An 18,168-nucleotide genomic window follows, 5' to 3' on the forward strand; every position below is an offset into this window, starting at 1 on the left:
TAAAAAAAATCGCCCAAGTCAGGTAATGTCGCTCATTTGAAATGAAAAGTAGCGTTTTATTTGATTAAGTCTAATAATTTGATGAAAAAGAGGTCAAGTAAAAATTTTTAACACTCGAGAATTAAAAACCTTAACCTCAAATTTTCACCTTAATTTTCATTCAAAAAGATAACGTTTTTCCAAGTTTCCTTTGGACGAATCTGAAGTAATTGAATTCTCCTACATGAAGGTGTAGAATTTATCACAATAAGTTGGTTAGATTTTATTCTCTGACGCTTTAAAAAAAAGTCAAATTGGCAGCGATTGCCAATTTTGTCCTCCACGTGTTTAATATCATTTGGCTGAAAAATTAGTTTTTCCGGATTTTCCTCCAGAGTTTTCTTAAAAAGTAGAATATTCTATTACATTGAATACTTACCAACAACTTTAAGCGATCTTTGCTCCTCTTTCTGCTTCAAAATCATTCCACGAAAGGGATCCAAAATTTCCAAATAAGGGTTCGGTTTAACTTAATTGTTTTTCTTTTTTTGATCGTGAAAAGGCTTTCATGCGAGAATTTTTTTTTGCACAAATATTGTGTAGTGTTTTCATTTTATTGTGTTTCCTCTCATTTTTATGGGAGTATTCTTTTTTTTCTCAATAATATTTACACTGTGTAACATGCAAAAAGTTATAATTGTATATTTACGTCTTTTTTTTTTAGTCAATCAGGGGGTGTGAAATATCTTCCATTTTTTTATTATCTAAATTTTCTTTTTTTTTATCTCCTATATATTTTATTAAATCTCGTGTATTCACTTGAATGCTTTCATAATTCTCTTTTTATTTTCTTTTACTTTCTCACAATTATTTTCAAATGGGAGGAAATGGGGGTTTGGGTAATGGGGGTAATGTAGGGAGGGGGGGGGGTGAAAAAAGAGACTTATTTGCAAAGAATTTCTGCGTATAAACATTCTCATACTCTCGGTACATGAATTACATTCTTTTTTTCGTCATTTTTATTTATTTTATTCTTCTATCTCCTCACTATAATTCTTATAGGAAAAGTTCTATGAAGGAGTTTTACTTTTTCTTTTTTTTATATTTTTTTTATCTAAAGGATTTTGGGAGTGTGTGTGTTATTTTAACTCCTTCTTATTTCTTTATTATCATACAAATGAATTCGTGATAGTTTATTTTTTTCTGTATTATTATACTTTTTTCCTTCATATACTTTAATATCTTTTCTTTCATTTATTTAGTGATTATCATTTAGTTACTTTACTATTTTTTTATGCAAAGATTCTTTTTCGGATTTTCCTTCCACGACAATTTTTTCTTTATCTTCTATCGAAAAATGCGTTTTTTCTTCATTTCTATGGGCGTAGGTATCTCAAAAATAAAATTACATTTTATCTATTTTCTTTAATAATTTATTTTTTTTTAATGCAGTGCGATTTCTTCCAACATCCACTGTTATCTAATATTTCTTTTTTTTTCCATTTCATATCTAATCAACTACAATTTTCTTTTCATTGATATTTCCTTTAATAGAAAAAAAACTCATGAGTTTTTCTTTGAAGGAAAAATTCAATTCACAAAAATATTAATTTTTTTTTATGAGAAACTATTTTTCTTTTTTTTACTTTCTTCTCTATATTTTTCATCTTTTTTATGGCACCTCTTTGAGATTGTCTATCTCCTATTTTTCATGGAGACTAAAACACAAGATATCTGAGTGAGATAAAAATGCTTTGCAGAAGGAAATAAAAAAAAATTAGGAAATAGAAAAATTAAAAATTAAGTGAAGGAGAGAAGAATAAAACTTAAAAATCTGTAGGTAATTTTGTTAATTTTTAGGGAACATTGAGCGCTATTCAGTGGCCAAGAAACCCTTGAAATTTCCTTAAAATCTTGAAAATTCTGTACAAAATTCAAAGATTTCAAGGGTTTCGTAGTCACTGAATTAGACCTATTAGTAGGAATATTTAAAATTAAGATTTTAGTTCAATTAAAGGCTTAGGAAAGGGAGTCAAAAGTTGCAATTATTAGTTTAATTTTAAATTAAAAAACAAAAGTTTTGTAAAAGTTTTATATGATTTTTTATTTCAAACTGTGATGAGTATAAAAAATCATATTTTGATTCATATTTTTTAGAGACAAAATTGGCTGTATTCTGAGATAAATATCAAGATCAAAATAAAGAGAAAATCAAGATTTGGTATTTTACATTAAAGTTCTAAGAAAGTTTCAGGATAATTTTGGAAATTCAAAATATTTCAAGATTTGGTATTTTGAGATAGAGATTTACGGTCGAACCATAACCTAAAAATCTTGTTTCTTATTTTGTTTGAGAAAGCGCAATAGAAAAAATTAATGCGTTAGAAAGAAATATCGCTAAAGTTTTCTTGACGCGAAGCTGAAATTAAGAAACAGACAAGTAGAATAACGCAAAGTTTGATTTTACTTTCCAGGATAATTCGTCGTAAAGTAGAATACCGACAGTCTTGGTTTTGATTTTTATTTTTATCTTGATCTTGAAAGTGTCTCTATCCTAGAATACCACCCAAAGGGCTTGATTCAGCGACCAAGAAACCCTTGAAATCTTTAAATTTTGTACTGAAATTTCAAGATTTCAAGAGAATTTCAAGGGTTTCTTGGTCGCTGAATAAGGCCCAAAATATAGAAAATTTTAAAGATTTACTTGTAATTATAATTTGTTAAAGTTCTGTTTTGCCTCGAAATCATGTCCTTTTACTAATTCCTCCACCATTAGTGGATTTACTGAAAATTTAGTAATATTATACGAACGGATAATGTTATAATGTGATGAAGTATGAATGACTTTGAGAATTTTCACAATTTAACCTTAACAATTTGCGTAAAAGAGCGTGTTGAATTGTCAAAATTTGTAGTAATTTTAAACATTAATCATACATAATGATTGGAAGACATGACGGGGGGGGAGGTTGGTATGCGCCTAAAGGCACGTCTTCCGAAGAAAGGAATGGGGTGTGATGGGTGGGGGTGGTACAGGAATATTAATTCCTTGTTAATTGTTTGTCTTGAGCTTGTGAGAAAATCGACCGTGGAGCAAAAGAGATTTTCTCTCGGTTAGAGCGGGAGGAAGAAAGCGTGAGAATTCTGTGTGCAATTAAGACCATTTAATGGGGAAATATGCAAAAAGAAAAGGGGGAGCTGCAGATCGAAAATGACTCCGATGGAACTTCCTACAGTTGAGGGGCAATTTACCTTTATTTCGAGCACAGAAGGAAGAAAGGTGAAAATGTCCCATTTAATTCAGCAGCAATTCCCCAAATTTTGCCACACCAGGCACCAAATCAGGGGGAATTACTTTTAATTAGTTTTTTTTTTTATTAACGTTTCTTTATGAGGGAAAAAATTTAGGTATAATTTTCTTTCAAAATTAGAACGAAAATTAACCCATAAAAGACCCTTATTAATCCATTCGCTAAAATGAGAAAAATCTTTAAAAAAAAAATGATAAAAATCATTACCGTAAGCTGGGGTGTTTTGGAATAAGCGGAGTGTTAATAATATTCCAGCGAATACCAAGAAAATTGAAAAAAAACCTTGATAATTGCCCAGAAAGAGCTACAATATAATTTTTTGAAGAAATGAAAGAAATGAAACTATCAGGAATGATTGTTCTTGAATCAAAGAAGTGTTTGGAAATCTATCAGAAATTTTGCAGTCATGCAGTGTCTGTAGTAATTTTGAACTAAAGTTTTTTTTTTTTTCAAAATGGCCCAAAAACTTAAAGAAAACTTAGCCGACTTGAAGAAAACTATTTACTAATTTTTCTTCATTGCTCAAAGATGATTTCCACAAAAATTCATCAAAATCGGTTCAGTAGATTTTTTACATTAAATAAAAATTCGAGTCGAAAAGTAAATATTTGCTTCAATTTCTTCTAAATAAATTTTAATTACATGAAAATGCAAATTTTTTCGTGAGTAGATTATTTAATTGTAGTAAATACCCTAAAAAATTCTCCCATGTGTTTTACAGATTCTAAGAAATCGCATTTTCAGCATTTTTTTTTTAAATCTTTTTCACATTTTGACCATTTTGATAAAAATTTTAATCTCTTCTCGTCTTTCCGTTGAATATAGTTACTTTGAAAGCTTCTTAGCGGGATTCAAAGACTAATAAAGAATCTAAACAAGAAGAATCTAATAGAAAAATAAATACAAATGGGAAAAGTAAAAGGGGGCTCTCAGTGTACACAACATGAGGGCATTTTTTGATACATAGAAAGAAAATTCTTTTGCTCTCAACGCTCATTTTGCTCCCCTAAATCCAACCCTTATTGCATCATCAAAAGTCCCTCCGACAAGGCGCATCTCCTTCCATGGGGGGTGGAGGGGGCGGTGGGTGAATTGAAAGATTTAATTGAATTTTAATTCCAGGTAATTAAGGAATGCAAAATGTGCCTCCCGTTAAAATTCATGTGCAAAAGGGAATGTGGTTTTTCAATGCATATGTTTGGGAATGGAACGAAAGCTTTTCCATCCAGCATATAGTGCAAAAGTTCGCTCTCGATTGAAATCGATTTCCAACTTCCTTTTGCCATGCTTTGGGCACCTTTTTGTTCCACCTCCCGCACCTCCCTCATTCCTCCCATTTTTACATGCATTTTCCACGCGACGAGGATGTGATTTTTCCTCCTTTTTTTCTCTCTCTTTTCTACTGAATAATTATATTCCATGTCGCAATATGCAGACATGAAGAAAAGGAGCATAACGCGGAAGCATCAATGGGGCGAAGAATAAAAAATTATCCACTCGATGGATCCACTCGAATTTCATGTAAAATTTGCAAGAACTCAATGAGACACAAATTCAACGAATTTGAAAATGGGGTGGGGGTGGGGAAAAGCGCGAAATGTACGTACAATTGAAGACTTTATACGGCGGTATCTACCTACAATATCGGGAGGAAGAAGAAAAGGAGATGATTCATGTGAAGACGAAAAAGAAAAAACGAGTGGCTCTTCATTGAATTACTTTTATATCAACTTTTTTTTTCTTCATCTTTAACCCCCCCTCCCCTCCCATTCCTCCTCCCGCATAAAGGGGCTCTCGTCGTGAATTTTTCCCCTTTTAGCTGTGTTTCTTTCAGACACAGCTTTTGTGTACCGAGCAAAATCGAAAGTCGTCAGATCGGGCTCAAACTTGGGATGAGCACGAATTAGGGTCCCCACATTCCAAAAAACGTATGCGCCAAAAAAATTTTTTTCAGGCCGGCCGTCCGTCCGTCCGTCCGGCCGGATCATAAACTTAAATTGCAAGAGAACGGTGATAGATAGAGACTTGCGGTAAACGGCAAAGTTTAAATATCGACCTGAAGAAATCCGATTATGAGGTCAAATCCACCCCCCCACCCCCCCGTCCGCCATTTTGAATAACCTCAAAATTTTGTTTTCGCTATATCTCAGCCGCTATTACAGCTAGAGGGCTGAAATTTTGATATGTTGTAGGGGCCATCAATACCTTTCCAACGATACCTCATTTTCGAAAATCGGTCAAGCCGTTTAGTCAATATGGCCGCTACAATTTTTCATCGAAAATCGACCATAACTCGAAAACGGCTTAACCGATTTTGATCAACCCGGGCTCAAATGAAAGCTCTCAACAAACCCTACAACTCTCTAGAACATACAAAGTTTCAAAAATGACCGCTAGAGGGCCAAAAATCAAAAACAAAATTTTCGATTAGTTTTCGATGAATATCTCGAAAACGACGACATAAATTTTTTTCATTTTTTCATATGTTGTAGCTGACCATATTATCTAGCTTCATGCCAAAAATGAAGAAAATCTATGGATCCGTTCTCGAGATATAGCCTTCCAAAGTTGGCATGTCATATCTCGGGTTCTACAAGTCCGATCTTGATCAACTCAAGCGCAAATGAAAGGTTTCGAGAAACCCTACAAATGTCTAGAACATTGCAACTTCGAAAAATGACCGCAAGAGGCGCTAAAATCGAAAACAAAGTTTTCGAAAATTTCGAACTCGAATTTTTCGAAAATGGCGACATAAATTTTTTTCATTTTTCGATATGTTATAGCTGACTTCGAGACCTTTCAAACAAAAAAAAAATTATGAAAATCTATGGATCCGTTCTCGAGATATGGCCTTCCAAACATTTCTTAGGGTATGATTCAACTTTTCCCGACTTTGCGCGTATTTAAATTAATTCGCGTTCTAGTTTGCTCTCACAAAATTGGTACACTGAAAGAAACACAGCTCCCGTAAGCTTGGTCAGCTTACCAGTACATTTTATCTCACGTGCTTCACTTCATCTTCCCGGTGAGATATTTCACTTTTAGTGGACTTTCTTAAACTTATTTTCTTTTAAATATTTCAACATTATTTTTCTCCTTCAACAGAAAACTTTTTTCCCGCGTAATTTTTCTTTTCAAATTCAAGAAAAAAGATAAATTAAACTTTAGAAAAAATATTTCAAGAAGATATTTCGTTTTTGTGGAAAAGTATTCATTGAAATTTATGAATGTATCCACACCACATATTTAGCTCAATTTAATGTATTTTTTTTGTGAACGAAGCATATGCTTCAGTGCTTCGAGTAGTTTATGTTTTAAGTTATTGCTTTACAATGCAAATCTTGGACTAAAATGTACAAAAACAACTTATTTTTAAAAATTAATTTAAGCGCCGAGCATAAGCTCTATGCACTTAAAAACGAAAATGAGTTACAATTCAGGCACAATGGAAATGCTTTTGTGAAGTTATTACTGGAATTTAGTATTTTATACATTTTATAAGTTAAAAAACAGATTTTAGTTCAATATTTACTTTGAAAACTTTCCTTTAATCATCATAGATCATCAGTTGAAGCACTGAAGCATATGCTTTCTGCATATAAACAACACAAAATAAGGTACAATACTGCCATATTGAAGTAAATACTTTGACTGATAAACAGAATCGTTCATCAAGATAAAAGAATTTTTGGGCTGCAATGGGAGGGGTGGCTAATGCATTTTAAAGGAAAATCCCATCATAAATAACTCATAAAAAATTTTAAACGTAATTTTTTGACTCTGGAAGATTTTTCTTTTATCTGTCCTCAAAAAATGAATAATCCCTTTCTCTTGATGTTGAAAAATAACTTGATAAATTACTAAGCAAGTATATTCATAATAATTTTACTTTTATTCATTCCACTTCATCTCTACGAATGAGCAAAAACACAATACTACATAAATAAAATAAATAGACCGAGAGAATCCTCAAGTGTTTTTTTTTTCTTGTTCTTCCTTTTCAGCAATTTTTTCAGGCGATGTTGTTACCCCATTCCCAGCCATTCTGACTTGTATGCAATTCTTATCACATCACAATATTAACTCTTTCGTCATACTCCACCTCCACCCCCCCCCTCTAACCCTTTGTTCTACTTCTGAATTATTCCACTTTTTCTGTCCATCTGGAAGAGCAGGGGTGGATAGAATATACAGGGAGAAAGAAGAGAGAGAGAAAAGAGTGATTTACGCCAACAATTCTGATGATTGAACTCACAACGGAATTCCAGAATTATATTCTACTACTATTCTATACTATATACTATACATGACCGTCCATTGAAACACTTGTGGCAACATTTCCACCATCATTCTTCTCAATTTGTACCGCGCGTAGTCTCCAACCAAGAGAAGTGATGAGATAATTGGAAAATTATTTAGCTCATGGTGGAAGTCATGCATTTTTCTCATGGAGAAACAGAGAAGAAATATCTTCAACGATTTAATGTAAATTGCAAGAATAAAAATGGTCATTTGGTGTTTCATGGAAAATGCAAAAAAATCACAAAATAGCGTATCATTAAAGTTAGGTTAGGTTTTCACAAAGATTAAATTCAGCTTAAGTGCTGCATTAAATTGTTTTTGGCCCTTTTGACAAACTAAACTTAAAGGATTAATTTAATAGAAATGATTAGGGATGGTGAGACAGCGTATTAATTTTAATGCGAAAGGGAGAGATAAAGAACAAAAAAATGGCGTCTAATCTAGAGTCCTTTTAGTAAAACTAAAGGAGTCAAAGTAGACCGTAAAGATCGTTTATTTTATTGAAATTTGAAAAGATATTTTGCAAATAGAATGAATGGATTAATTGTAAAAAAAAAATTATAATTTTCATGTAAAAAATATCAAATTGTAGTAAACATAACCTCAATTTTCTAGATGTTTCAATACAGAATAAATTAGATATTATAATAGGTTAGCAAATACAATTTCAGCAAATTCAGAATAATTTTTTCAGTATTTTCTTTAGGCTTTACATTATAATGGAGGAATTTTTGATATTATTATACATTTCTAATCTTTCGTCTTGTTAATTTTGAGGGTTATAATCGGGCAATAATAATTGCTCTAAAATGCTTAAGTTTTAGAATTCATCACAAGAGCCGTGTATATAAAATTAGGACACTGTTAGATGATTTTATGGCAATTTTGTGATAGATCTATAGCCATTCTTTTGACTAATAAAAAAATGAAAATGATGGCGCTGTTTTGCAGTTTTATTGCAATTTAGAAATGACAGATAACTTGGGAAATGCGCAAGAGAAGTATCTTTATTAAAGAAAATTTTGATTTAAGAGAATTCCAAATTAATGAAAATTAAAGAAAAAATGAAAATTTGTACAATTTTATGGCAACTGACAGAAGCTGTCAAAGCAAAGTATTTTCCTACGTTTTGTCGTTTGTTAGTTCTCATTAAATAATATAAATTTAAATTTATTTATTACTCCAGCTTTGACCAACAGATTTGAAGAATTTCGACTGTATGTTTAAAAATCGGTCAAGCCGTTTTTTTGCAATTATTTTCTTTTCTTTTCCAATTCAATATTCTTGCAAATTGTTCAAAGAATTACGGCCAGAAGTGTATGATGATGGGAAAAATCAAATCACTCGGTCACACCTCTCAATAATTTTTCTATTTTCTTCATTTTCCCCATTAATAATTCATCGTACCCCCACTCCCCCTATTCTCATGATTATTTATATATTATGAATATTTCATTCATTTCGATACCCTTTTTCTCGGGATAATTTTGCGGAAAATATAATCCCAACACCTGTGCAGATTGAATTTCTTTACCCCCTTTACCCCAATCTCGCAGAAAAATTAGCTAAAGCCACCTAGAAGGAAAAAAAAGAACTTTATACGTAACCCTATGGATGAAAATTAATTTCTTCCCCAATTGAATGTAAGGTGCGAATAGAAATAAATAAAATTCCTTCCAACCCAGGACGAGGAGAGAATATACTTTTCCTCTGCAAATGCGGCAGGAGTGGAGTAATTTTACAGTCTATTAAATTGCTTGTCGGCCCCGGGAGAGTGTAATGAAAATTTTTGACTCCCTCTAAATGGAAATTGCGCGTGTGAAAAAGGTCACACTGCTGGGAATGGAGGGGAAGGTGAAAATTCTGACACACACACTGTGCAAATTATATTTTAACCATTTCTCTTTCATTTGAAGCTAAAAAAAAAGTTTTAACTCTTTTAAACAAAAATTTTTCGTGTTAATCCTGATTTTGAAAGAGCTTTCAGATGAATTAGTTTCGGCATAACACTGTAAAAAAAACAAGGGGTGTTTATCTGGCGGATTTTGGGGGATTTTTTTTGAGGAATATTTAAAAGTATTCCGAATACCGGTATTAAATTTATTTGTTAGCTATTTGATAGTTTTTAATCATTTTTTTTTAAATCATTTCTGTACTCAATTAATACAATTATTTTGGGGGATATCAGCCCAAATCGAACTTTGAAAGGTTTGAAAGAATGGAAAAATAAAATAAAAATACTCTTTGTATTTTTATTTTAAAAATAGATAAAAATTTCAACTTCTTTTGTAAGCTTTTACAGAATTTTTCGCTAATTTTACTCTTCATTTTAGCGAATCTTGCACAATTTTCATGTATTCTACCAAGTTTTGCGTAGATTTTATTAATTTTACTGAACTTTGTGTATTTTTTAACAATTTTTTATCAAATTTTGCGCAATTTCCACATATTTTGTGAGTTTTTAATCACATTTTATAATTTTGAAATTTTAATTTGATCACTTATGGCTACACGGAAAAAATAATTTGTAAAATGTTTGTTAAATTCCCTGAAAGGTTTGTAAGTTTTCCTTCCATTTATATGGAAAAATTAACTTTTCGGTTCGTAAAAGTGGTATTAACCTTCTTTTTTAAGGCAAAAGAATGTAGAAATTTATTCCCAAAATTGGTAAGATATCATATTTGGAGGTTAAAACGAAAATTCCAAACTTTGGAAGAGAATTTCGACATTCTTTTGTACTCAAAAGGAGGTGAAACTTACTTTCACAAAGCAAAAGGTCAATTTCTCCTTATAAATGGACGGAGAACTTACAAAACTTTCAAGAAATTTGACAAACATTTCACAAATTAATTTTTTTCTGTGTATAAGAGAGTTAGATTATAACGTCCAGCCCAAAAAAAAATAACACTTTGAGTACAAAAGTGGTAATTGCTGCCCAACTGTCTGACAATCTGTCCAACTTATCTTGATGAATTCTACATCTAGGCGACTTCAAATGCTAGAAGTTCGTCAAAGAAACATCGGAAAAAAACGTTTTCTTTCTAATAGGAAATTAAGCTTAAAAGTTTGAGGTTAGAAATTCAGGTTCTCCCGGTGATATAGAAGAATTTGATCATTTTTCTAACATTTTTATCGTATATTCTGTTTATCTCATTTATCTGTCATTTCTTCATTGAAAACAATCAAATTATTCACAATTTTCTTCCTAAATTGAATTTTTAATTCTTCCCAAGTAATGGGAATAAATTCAAAAATAAAAGAATCGAATTTTGCATAATTTTCAGCCAGATAAGCACCCCTTGGACAAAATAATGTTCTAAATAAATCTCTAAGAGGGATGTTTTTATATAAAGAAATTATTTAATGTTTTAAATTAAATCAGAACATTTTTGCAAAGCCTTTCAAGAACTAAAATACAGGAAAAGGATGGAATTAAAAAATCAAGGAGTTTACTTACAATTAATTAAAGAAAATTAACACCTTTTTGGTGGATTTTCTTTTCTAGAGAAAATCTTCATGAAATGTTAACAAAATAGCATCAACAAAGTACGAATTTCTCTTTTTTCTTCTTAAAAGATTTTATTCCTTTTTGTAAGGAATCTTTTTTTTTTCTTCCATCTGTTGCAGACTTACAGAGATTTACTTTGCACACCCAAACATCTTTTTTCTCTTTTCTTTACTTAACTCTCGCACTCACAGTAAAATTTATCACTCTCGAGAAAACGAGTGCCTTTTTTTGCTATTTACAAGTTCAAATAGTTAATATTCGTTGTGCTCTCTTTTGAATTTATTTTTTCTTCACCCACCTTTCTCGCACTTTTTTTATCCAACTTCTCCTTCTTCGGGGAGCGCTTTCGTGCAGAAATGGGAAGAAAATCGGGCGAAACTTGAGCAGGATTTTCTTTTCTTTAGCACCCGGTCTCCTTTCTTTGGGTAAATTGAAAGGAAAATGCGTGTTCTTTTGGGAGATTTCTTTCACCATACACATACCCTTTTTGTCGGGCTGGGGGTGTGTGGGTGGGAGGGTTAAAAGAAAACGGGGGAGGAAGAAAAAAAGCTAAACGTGACTTGTGAAATGCTGAGCTTTAATATATAGCTAATTTGTCTTTCTCATGTGCAACCCCTTTTTTTGTTGCTCGTCTGTGTGTGAGAAAATTATGCTCGGCACCATATGTGGAGGAGAGTTGTTGTGTGGTACTCCATCGTACTATATACTACACAACATCCTAGGTCAGATGAGGGAGTCATTAAGCAGTTTATTTGGATGGAGAAAGTTCAGTTGGTTGTGGTGGGTGGATGGAAGCTTCATTGTGCACATTACAACAAAAACAACAACAACGAAAAACGTACGAAACATTCATAGAAATCCTTCCAAAAAAAAATCCTGCTCAAAGCTTTTTCCATAAAATATAGTTTTTCGTGCGTTTTTTTTTTCTCTTTAATTTAAAAACGAATATTTTTTCCTTAATTCATCTTCATTCACCAAATACGTATTGCTTAGAATTCACAATGATTTTGAGTGATATTTCGCACTTTATATACCTTTTTATCTCTTTCACATTTTAATCTTATTACGATTAATCATAAAAATTATGTAATAATATAGATGATTTTCACAACCCTTTCGCTTCGATTAACTCCTTCATCGTGTTTTTAGCTCACTGCCAGTGCTTTTTTTTCTTTTATTTTTTTTTGGAAATCACGTGGAAGTTTTTTTAGGGGGTTTTCTATGAGCAGTGATGGTGAAGAATTGAAAAAAAAAAAAAGATTTTTTGAGTAGAATGTAGAAAATTGGAAAATCAACGCGGAGAATTTGTGGAAAAAGTGTGGAGAAAGTAAAGAGAAAATTCGGAAATAAACATGAATAAATTTAAGAGAAATCATAGGAAATTATAGGATAATAGCGGAGAAAATGTGGAGAAATTGTTGAAAATGTGAGGAAAAATAGGATTTTATTAAACGTGGAGAAAACATAAAGTTATTGTGTAGTTGAATGTAGAAAACTAAGAAATAAATGCGGGGAAATTGATGGAGAAAGTATAGAAAAAATGTCGCGAAAACATTGAGAAATTGTGAAGAAAGTTTGGGAAATTGTGGAGAAAATACAATAAAAAAAATTAATTAATTTCCTGAGAAAGTGCAGAAAATTGTACCGTAAGGAATACAGAGATTTCTTTAACGTAATAGTGAAGATAATGTGCCGAAAATGTACAGAAAAAATACGCAAAAAGGTCGAGAACTAGTAAAAATGCCGTGGAGAAACGAAAGAATTCTCCACGGAAATTTATATCAGTGGCTTGTAGAATGTCTTAGGATATTTCCATTTTCCCAAAATTTCTTAATTTCACTAAAAAATTCAACAAATTATATCTCTCAGATCTTCTTTCAGCATTGATTGTTGCAAAACCAGGCCGTGTACGCGACTCAATTTTTGTATGGAATTCTTTGGTAAAAAATGAAGTTGGACTGCGCTTTTTTACTGACAGCATCAATCTCAAATCCGTTTGTACCATTAAATTCTACAACTAATAACCTACAAAATGACAGATTCTCAGCGTGCGATCAGTACTCTAAATGTCAAAAAATTAAAATTTTATTACCAAAGGCGAAAAATTCCCATACAAAAAGTGAGCCATTTTTGCTCTTCAACTTCAAAACAAAGTAGACCGTGTACAGGGCCTGTGCAAAACATTGAAATGTATGCAAAAAGAAAAATTTTTTATGGCTTTGTCCTTGTTAAAGATTAATATCCAGTGCTGAGACGACAATAGCCACACGGAAATAGGGGAAATATGATTCACTTTTCGAATTAAAATGAACTAAATTCTTCAATCTTCATACGAGCTTTAAGCAGAGACTAAAATTTTAAGTTGAATATTAAAAAAAAGTGAGTTTATGAAAAATTCTCAAGATGGCCGACCAAAGCGGAATGATTTTTAGTTGTTTTCTCTGTTTATGAACTACAGGGTCTGTTTGTGGGTTAAATTAGTCAAAATTAAGCTTTATAATTCATCAAACTTGTTAGAGTACACGGAGAAATGTAATAGGAAAACTTCCATGGGAACATTGGAGAATTACACGGAGAAATCCTATGAAATTCCCAAGATACTCCACATTTTTTCGATTTCATTGGGAAAATCGGAAAATTTCTATTGGAAAACAGAAAATTAAATATATTCTTTCATTTTCCTTTAAAAATTTCTCTTCACCATCACTGCTTCTTCCGGGATTTCAGTGCTTAAGTCTTTTCTTTTTTTTTTGGAGGCAGGAAAGTGTGTTAACAGCCAAGGATGATGAGGGGGAATTATGGGAAGGTGTACGTACATGTTTGTTTTCTAATGGAAAATGAACTCACCCCGATGTGGTGCAGCTGCAGTGGCAAGGAGTCGTGGCGGGTGCTGTCGTGACTCCGGCAGCTACACCGAAGTCTCGATCTCTTGTCAACAGAAGCTATCCTTTGCGGGTGTATCAATAAAAATGGGTGGCAGTGCGTGCGGCGGTAGATGGTGATGATGTGCAGCTAGATGCGGTGGGAAGCGTCCATTGGCATCCGCATGAGCATCATAGTGTTGCTTCACTTCGATCTTCTTGCGTTTAGCGCACGCCGCCAATCCTGCCGTTAGGGACAGCAGTAGCGTGAACGTGGCTGCGGCAATGCCCACATAGAGCGGTGATAGGGGTAGATTGATGTTGCATTCCACGGAACTTTCATCCTGACCCGATGGGCAGTGATTGATGCCATCACACCACAGTTCTGGTGCAATGCAAGCCTACAGAAGAGATTTTTTTAATTTGTTTCATATATGCTTTGCAGCATAAGCTTCATGAGATTAATTTGTTTAATAAAATACAAAATGGCGTCTAGGCAGCCATTTTGAATAACCTTTATGGGGAATCTCTTACCTGTAGCTCTGTGCACTTGTAGTGGCATCCAATTGCCGGATAGACCTCCATCCAGGAAAACTTGTACTCCAAGTTATCAATCCCAGACTTCCAGGGTGATCTGTACTCCACAACGAGATTCCTGGACAGTTCAACGGGACTGTATTCGAATGCACTGTCCCAACCATCGGAAAATGCCACAACATCATTCCCAGTTGTTGGGCATAAGTCTCTCTGACTTCCTGGATTATTGGTGGAGTACACCGTAATCCGGGCATCTGTTGGACATGGTGCCACTGATTGCATCACAGTTGGCATCCAGAAGCCCTTTAGCTTTAGCACAAGATACCCCTCTGGGGATTCCGGCTCTAGCAGCCAGGGCTGAATTAGTGGGGCACATTCAGACGCTGACAAGGAAGCATTTCCACTGCGTCCCTTGAGGCGTCTCATACTCCAATCTGTAGCACAGCCATCAGCTGTAAATTCATACCTGAAATTTCCAATAAAATCAATGCGTTGTGTTTTTCTTAAGGAGCAGGTTGAGGCTGGGACCAACTCCACTCACCTTCCTTCGAAGTAAAAATCCCGAAAGTCCTGATCAACGCTCATGCTGTGCGTGTTGAATTGAACTTCAACAATATTGGCAGCAAGGGGTGCCAGGATGAGTGATCGGGATACGTCTGAGCAAATACAATCACGCGGGAGGGGCCCCACATCCAACCAGGGTACCTCACCGATACGTAGATCCGCCACGGGGCCCCCGTGGTGATCACAATGCCAGCGTCCCGAGCGATTCTGAACATTCTGGCAGGAGCGCCCACCAAAACGGGCACGTGTGATGGTCAGTCTAGTGGGGGAAAAGGAAAACGTTCTTCTTAATTTTTTTTCTTTATTTTAAAGCTTTATGACCCCAGCCTTTTCAAGCCACAAGATTTAGTTCTTCTTAATGAATTTCCTCACCAGACATAAGGTGAAATCAAAGAGGAAAGGAACTTTTAAGGTGTCTAAATACCTTAAAAGTTCAGGTAGTTGACGTTTCATGTTAGAAATCAAAAGAAATTATTTTCAGGCTAAAACAGTACTCAAAAAATCGAAAATAAGACATTAAAATATTTTTAAGAACATCAAACGATAAAAAAAGTTAGAAAACAAACGTAAGGCGTTGGAAAAAACATCAAACGTCAAAAAAAGCTACACGTTAGGAAAGGAACGTCAAACATTAGTAAAACGCGTAAAACGTCAAAAATTAAGAAAAGAAACGTTAAGTTAGGAAAGAAACGTAAAAATAAAAGTTAGAAAAAAAACATCAAACGTTAGAAAAATCAATAAACTTCTAAAAAAACGATTTTTTTTTAAAAGATACGTCAAAATTGAGAAAAGGCTGTCTAAAGTAAGAACTGTAGTCAGAATACAAACAAACAAAACAAACAAACATACAAACAATGTCAAACGTTGTTGGAAAAGAAACGCCAAACGCCAGAAAAGAAACTCTAAACGCAAATGTTCTGAAAAACCCATAAAGATAGAAAAGAAATGTCAAACGTTAAAAGAAGCTTGGAAGGTTAAAAAAATGAACTTTTAAATGAAAAAAAGAAACGTCAACTGTTAGATGAAACGTCACAATATAAAATGATATAAAATGTTAGAAAAGACGCGTCAAAAGAATAGAAACAGAAAAAATTGAATAATTTTGTCAAAATTAATAAAAATTGAAATGAAAAAAAAAGAAAAAGAGAAATTAAAAAAAAATTATGAAAAAGAGAAATAAAAAATAAGAAAAAGAGAAATGCAAAAAATAAATAAAAATTAAGAAAAGGAGAAATAAAGAAAAAAATTAAGAAAAAGAGAAACATCTAAAGATTTTTTAAGGTCTTTTCCTGGTAATAATGCTCTATTTGAAATATCACGCGACGTTCCAAAAAAGTTCAACCCTTTCTTCAGGTCTTAAAAAAATTTGAACCAAAACAGTTCTTCTTTGAATAATTATTTGCAAATCTATCTAACTTTTAGTTAAAATATTTCTTGTATTGAGAAATATTCTGTTTAAATTACTTTTGCAGCTAAGAATGAAGTAATAATCCAAAACTTTGTAAAAATATCTTAAAAATTAAATAAAGAAATACAAAAAACATATTTTTCAATATTTCCTTACTTTATAAATTAAATAAAGGTTAAATGACGGTAATAAGCTTTTAAAATTTTTTCCAACAACCCCTACAACCCTCAAAGTACGTATTTATACGTTCTTAAAAGTCTTCTGATCTCCCTTGAGAGAAAGAGAGGGAGTTTCCTCCCCACTAAATGTTCTCTTTAGCTGTTCAAAGACGCATATCGGAATAAAAGATCAAAAATTTATTTCTCATACTCTGACCGACTCTTAATTCCCATTTTCTACCTCTCTGCTACCCCCTCCTCCCGCCAAAATGAGAAGGAAACAAAATCATCCCTCAGCAGTTGCAGAATTTCTCCCACCCCCCGTTGTGACAATCTTGATTGAAAATTGTGTATCAAGAAAGTTTTTCTTTCCTCCCACCCCCGCGAAAAAAGCCCATTTTCGCAAAACCAAAAAAGTAGAAGAAGAAGAAAGAAGAAGGAGATAAAAAGAAAAGCAAGAGAAAAGCGCGGCATAGAGTTGGAAAATGGTATAGAAGAAGATTTTCATGAATAAATAAAATATATATCTGAAGCATGGCCCCACATTAATTCTAATATATTCCAAGATTTCCGACTTATGGAAATTTTTAATGCATCCCTCGGGATATTACCAACATTTTCCCATTTATCACAATTTTGATAAAGTTACAAATACTTCGGAATGGGGGGCGAACGCGCAAAACTTTTCTATTCACCCACTTTTGCCCGTAAGTTTGTAAATGCCTCGGTGCGATGGCCCCAATGGTTAGTCCGGAAGACCCCCAATGCACAAAAGGCAGCGTAGGAGGAGCTGCCGAGGGTGGGTGCCTAGATGAAGACCAATGCAGAGAGGAAAGAAGAAGAGGGGAAAAGGCTCCTTTCCTTCCGTGACGGCACCCACACGCGGGAAATTTTTATAGGGGAGTATAGCTTTGAGGAGGTTGAAACAACTCACCTAACACTCTCTCCACGTCGAGCCTCAAATCGAATTGTGCAGGAAATGTTCTCAGATCCGCCACGTCCGTAGAAGAATACATTCGTGGGGGACCGGAAGATGCCCCGAGTCGTGGAAATGGAGCGATACAGTCGATTGCATGACTTGGAATGGGACTGCGTGAGGGCAGCCGGCTCCGGGGCGAACAGCGACGTCTGGAAGGGTTGATCCAATGGTGTCCCCCCCAAGGATGTGTCCACAAATTCATAGCGCAACCGAAATGCCGCCACTGGCCCATACAGCCGTGCTGGGCCATTCGGATTCGGCTTATACTCCATCGTTAGGTCAGATCCAGTCGACAGATAGCTCTCTGCAATTATAATAAACTTACAGTTCAAGGTGCAATTATATATAGCTCACACGGGGCGTACTTCCGCATGTAAAATTCAATGGGATTCAATAGGGGGAGGGGGATGGTTCTTCCAGGAAATTCTCCTTTTCAATAGGGGAGAGTTTTCTTTTTTAAAGGGGAGTTTTTCCTTCACTAAAGGTATTTCTAAAAGGGAAATAGAGGGAGATTTTATCGCTAAACAGCCCCCGATAAAAGCTTAAAAGGGGTATTAATTA

At 33.8% G+C, this 18,168-nt stretch overlaps 1 protein-coding gene across 1 annotated transcript in view; it reads right to left on the reverse strand.

The window, feature by feature from the left end:
- Positions 1–6,367: 6,367 nt before the first annotated feature.
- Positions 6,368–18,168, reverse strand: part of LOC129795392 (uncharacterized) — a 92,365-nt gene continuing 80,564 nt past the window's right edge. Inside the window, exons 8-11 of the mRNA XM_055836629.1 lie at positions 17,563–17,911; positions 15,040–15,321; positions 14,496–14,964; positions 6,368–14,362 (exon numbers count right to left, since the gene is read on the reverse strand). Coding sequence (XP_055692604.1) covers positions 14,033–14,362; positions 14,496–14,964; positions 15,040–15,321; positions 17,563–17,911 — 1,430 coding nt within the window. The 3' untranslated portion in view covers positions 6,368–14,032. The remainder of the gene's footprint in view (positions 14,363–14,495; positions 14,965–15,039; positions 15,322–17,562; positions 17,912–18,168) is intronic.

Source organism: Lutzomyia longipalpis, chromosome 4 (genome assembly GCF_024334085.1).
Source record: "Lutzomyia longipalpis isolate SR_M1_2022 chromosome 4, ASM2433408v1".
Lineage (NCBI taxonomy): Eukaryota > Metazoa > Arthropoda > Insecta > Diptera > Psychodidae > Lutzomyia > Lutzomyia longipalpis.